This window comes from Fulmarus glacialis, unplaced genomic scaffold, assembly GCF_000690835.1.
Source record: "Fulmarus glacialis isolate BGI_N327 unplaced genomic scaffold, ASM69083v1 scaffold8475, whole genome shotgun sequence".
NCBI classification, from domain to species: Eukaryota; Metazoa; Chordata; class Aves; order Procellariiformes; family Procellariidae; genus Fulmarus; species Fulmarus glacialis.
This window is the reverse complement of record NW_009214873.1, coordinates 30,081-34,499: the sequence shown is the minus strand read 5'-3', so window position 1 is coordinate 34,499 and position 4,419 is coordinate 30,081. Positions and strand designations below refer to the sequence as shown.

Sequence of the window (4,419 nt, the reverse complement as noted above, 5' to 3'; positions counted from 1 at the left end):
AGAGCCTTGAAACTCACAAGAGTTTCACACTCTGCTTGTGAAACTATGGTTTTAGCGAATGTGTATGGCTTCCTCAAAACATGAAACAGACCATTGCAACTGAGCGATTAGGTATTTTCTGTATTGTCCTTTACAAATGAATTTTCTTTGGGTTTATTTAATTTGCATAAATTAGGACTTAGAAAAGGCCAGACGCTCAGTAGGAATATAACTAATTGTAATCAGTTTTTGTATGGCAACTGAGAATCTTCTCTGAGAAGACAGTCTGTGTTGACACTAAAAGACACAAAAGACCATTATCAAACAATCACAGTTTATATTAGTAAAGAGGAAGATGTCTGCTTTCTTGACCTCTTTATACATTTAATTGAGCTGTATTCTCATTCAAATAAAGTTATTCCTGCAGTATATGTCCAGGGAAAATTTGTGGATCACTTTCTAATTTTGGTGTGATAGGAAATTCATTAACAAATTAAGGTATTGCAGACTGGATGGAAACTGGAACAGATGGCCAATCTGCAGGACCACAGGAAGGTATGAGACACTTAAAGGGCTCATTTGTAAAAGCCATTTTGGAAAGTATCCCGTCTGCAGGACAACTAATAAGCCAGTGAGAATTTCTTTTCATGATAAAATGCTGTATGTCCTTGCCCGGTTTTCTTTTGTGGAAGGATTTCTGTAAAAGTCAGACTGACCATAATAGAACAGTCATAACAAAGCAAGACTGGCTGTTCTGGGCAAATGATAGTAACTACAGTGCTACTGTGAGTCATTTTCCCCAGAAGTGATAGCTCAACATATTTCTCTGTCCTTATTCTGGTGAAGAGGCACACATCACTAACTTGTGAGCGCAGGAAAAGGGCAGTGAGCGGGGGAACACTATTCATAGAATCTTTTATTATCATGACGAACTAGGGAATGCATTCAAGTTGAGTTTGCATGGTTGCCTGTTAAAAATATTAGCATTCTCCCTGTAACATGACAATACTTGATCTGAGATCACTGACAGAAAACACAGATCTGGAGCCTCATTGTGACATCGTTGTAGTCCCTTTCCACAACACAGACATCCCTTACATAAGTTAAAAAAAAAGTGACCATGCGACAGACAGGAACCAGGATTGCATATACTGGGATAGAAATCTGAATTTTGAAAAACCACAGTGGTATTTTAAATGGTATAGAAAAGTTGAGTTTAACAAAACTCGCACTACTAGCTTTCTCGGAGCACAGATCAATAAACAAGTACATATGCAGCTCACTGGGTAAGACCTAATTCAGAGAAAAGCAATTAAGATTGATACCCTGAAAAACTCAGGAACATGTTCATTAGCCAAGAAACACTCCAGCAATGTCTCCGCTATGAATTACCAGAGGACCAGCTTGCGCCCCAAGCCTGTCAGTTTGAGAGCTGACATAAAACACAGTTAAAACACCTGAACTTTTCTTTTCCAAAAATAGGCTTCTCAACCTTTTTCTCTAAATGCCACTGAATCAAATCCAGTGAAACTTCTAAAAAGACATTGTGACAGTAACCTTCACCATCAGGTCCTGAGTGTGTTTTGCTTTCCATTTTTCCTCTTAACAAGGCTTGATCTCACTGCCTGGCTGAAGATTAATCCACTTTCACCAAGCACCAAACTAATGCTTGCTGCATTAATACACTGCAAATCCTCAAGGTATAAATTACACACGATTTAGTATAAAAGGTAAGCATAGGGCTTTCTTTTCACTACAGCTACTAAGCAGGAAGGCAAGTAGAATACACGTAAGTTTTCATCAGATTCTGATCTAGAAATCTCTTTTCAAATTGCAAACACTGTATGTAATTAATTGCTTCTGAAAAATAGATTATCCTTTGCTCTTTCTCTCTCTTGCTTCTTTTTCTTTCTCCTTAAAGACAGGACACATTCTCTGTACAGAAACTTAGGTAAACATATTTCACTGAAAGTTGTATGGTACTCTGCTATTATTATTCTGCAAAGATTGCTGACATGCCATTTCAGTCGTTTAGGAAAATCAAATTCCTTTAACAATAAACATACATTAAATAGATAGATCTATTTAATGGCTTTATCCTATGTTCTCACTGATGTTTCTGAAAGCTTGCTATTATAGAACCACTCGAGGATAATGTGAAGGCTCAATTTCTCCCTGTTTCTATAAATATTTGCTGTTGAAAATAACTATACATATTTCTCCAGTATAGATATATTTTTTGCTTTATACACAGGATGAAGACAGTTAATTGTTACATGCTGTTATTCTGCTGGAAAGCAATTTGTTGCAATAGCTGTCATCTTACCAATATTACTATAGCAGTGGAAAGAGAAGAATGTGAATTCTGTATTACAGTGAATGCCACGTGGTGCTCAGGATACTGCTTCACAAGGGTGAGAATCTTAGGTTTAATTTCAGGCACCGGAATTAAATATTCCAAGTGATGTATGAATAACCCATTTTTCCAGTCCGTAATGAACACACAGGCAGGATGAGCCTTGTGAAAGAACAAGTTGAGTAACTGCTGTGCTATTTGACTGAAAAGTAGATACACAGCCAATCTGAACCACAAAGCGAAGGGTGAAAAGATGCTAGTAAAACTGAGATCTTTAACTGGCTGCACACATTATGTTTACATTGTATAACTAGAGTTGAAGTATGACAATCTGGATCTCTGCCTTGTGTTCAGTTTGTGGTTGCAAACAGATACAATAATGTAGCCATTGCTATGTAGACTCCTCTACTTTTCCAAATAATTTGAAGAATCAAGCAATTGACCTGCAAGATTGTCTGGTGATCGTATAACACAAATTTGCCATATCAGTCCTCCTGAAAGGATCTAGGTGAAATTAGAAGAGTCTGATCCAAATCCTTTTGATCTCAGTGGGATTTTCCCCACCGGTTTAATTAGTTTTCACATCAGGTCCTTTATTTTATAAAAATTTGGAATTCTACCCCATAAAAAATTTCAAAATAAGTATTTCCTTCTTGTAATTTTCAGGATCCAGTATATAAATATCCACCAGTATCATCTGTTCAGCAAACATGCACCTTCAGGGAGGTTGTGTATGAAACAGTGAAGATCCCTGGCTGCGGTGACCATCCCGAATCTTTCTATTCGTACCCGGTAGCTACAGAGTGCCATTGTGAGACCTGCGACACTGACAGCACTGACTGCACTGTGAGAGGGCTGGGGCCATCCTACTGTTCCTTCAGTCAGAATGGAAGTAACCAATGAAGGGTACTTGAGATGGCAGTTTGGCTTTAAATGTTCACTTCTAAATAAAGGTCTGATCGGGCTTAAGTGGAAGATAATAGGCAAGGCTATTTAGAAACTGCCAAGATTGAAAAACAAATTTTTTAAGGCCAAAATGGAGAGCTACTGACTAAACTTCTCTTCAGGCCTTCCCTACTTACCCCATCAGTTTCCTTAAGATCATTTTTATAGGTCTTTAGAATGCTGCTTCCAATTCTTTCTGCCCTTCCTCCTCTTCTTCTCTATTACACCTTCATTCTTTATATTCCTGTATTTCCACTGCCTAGTTCACTTAGCTTATTCTATGCTATCCTATGCTTTCAAAAAGTTCCCAACTTCCCAGTCTTTATTATCCCTTGCTTTCCATCTCTCTTCAGAACGCACTTATCTTAAAAAGCCTTGCAGCACTGGTTTTCTTACAACTAACATCTGTGCCCTCGCTTTCTATTAGTTGGACTGTAAACCTCTCTCAGCTGAGATCCTGACCTTTTTTTTTTTTGGCAAAATGTTTCATATAGTCATTATGCTCTGGAAATAATAACAGCATGTTTATTTAAGAGCCAAAATCTATGTTCAAATGTTGAATGTCACCCAAACTCTTGTGCTTTCTCAGTAAGGCTTGTTAGCTCAGGTTCAGTGCCACAATAACACAAATAACATGAACTCTAGTTCATACCTGGCTAACTTGAAAAAAGAATCATCAGCTGTCTACTTTCACCTCAGTAAACATATCCTAAGTCAGTTAAACAATTCTGAAAATATTGCCACGTGTCAGAAACACTGGATTTCCTCTCATTATGCAACAGAATGTAAGAATGAGAACTTTAAAAATACTATTTAACATAGGAGACTCACAAATTATTTAGGGATGAATCTAGAGGCACCTGATCCCAGTAGTGCAAACATGGTTTGATGACATGCCTTGAAAGTAGTTCACAGTAGTCCCTTCTGAGAATGCAAGTTTACATAGAGTTCTGCAGCAATCTAATTCCGCAATGGCCAATATGAAGTTGGGATGGTCTGGAAGCAAGCTGGAAGACTGACTGAATCAGAATGGAAAATTATCTCACTTTATTGGGAAAATTATCTGAAACCTACAGAATGAAATCCTATAAGGAAAACGAAAAGATACTGCTCTTCATCAGAAACAATCACCTACACAA

At 37.6% G+C, this 4,419-nt stretch overlaps 1 protein-coding gene across 1 annotated transcript; it reads left to right on the top strand.

The window, feature by feature from the left end:
- Positions 1–2,234: 2,234 nt before the first annotated feature.
- FSHB (follicle stimulating hormone, beta polypeptide) lies at positions 2,235–3,724 on the top strand. Its single transcript, XM_009578720.1, has 2 exons — positions 2,235–2,393; positions 3,002–3,724. The coding sequence occupies exons 1-2, from the start codon at positions 2,235–2,237 to the stop codon at positions 3,236–3,238; spliced, it is 396 nt and encodes a 131-aa protein (XP_009577015.1). The 3' UTR covers positions 3,239–3,724.
- The last annotated feature ends 695 nt before the right edge of the window (positions 3,725–4,419 follow it).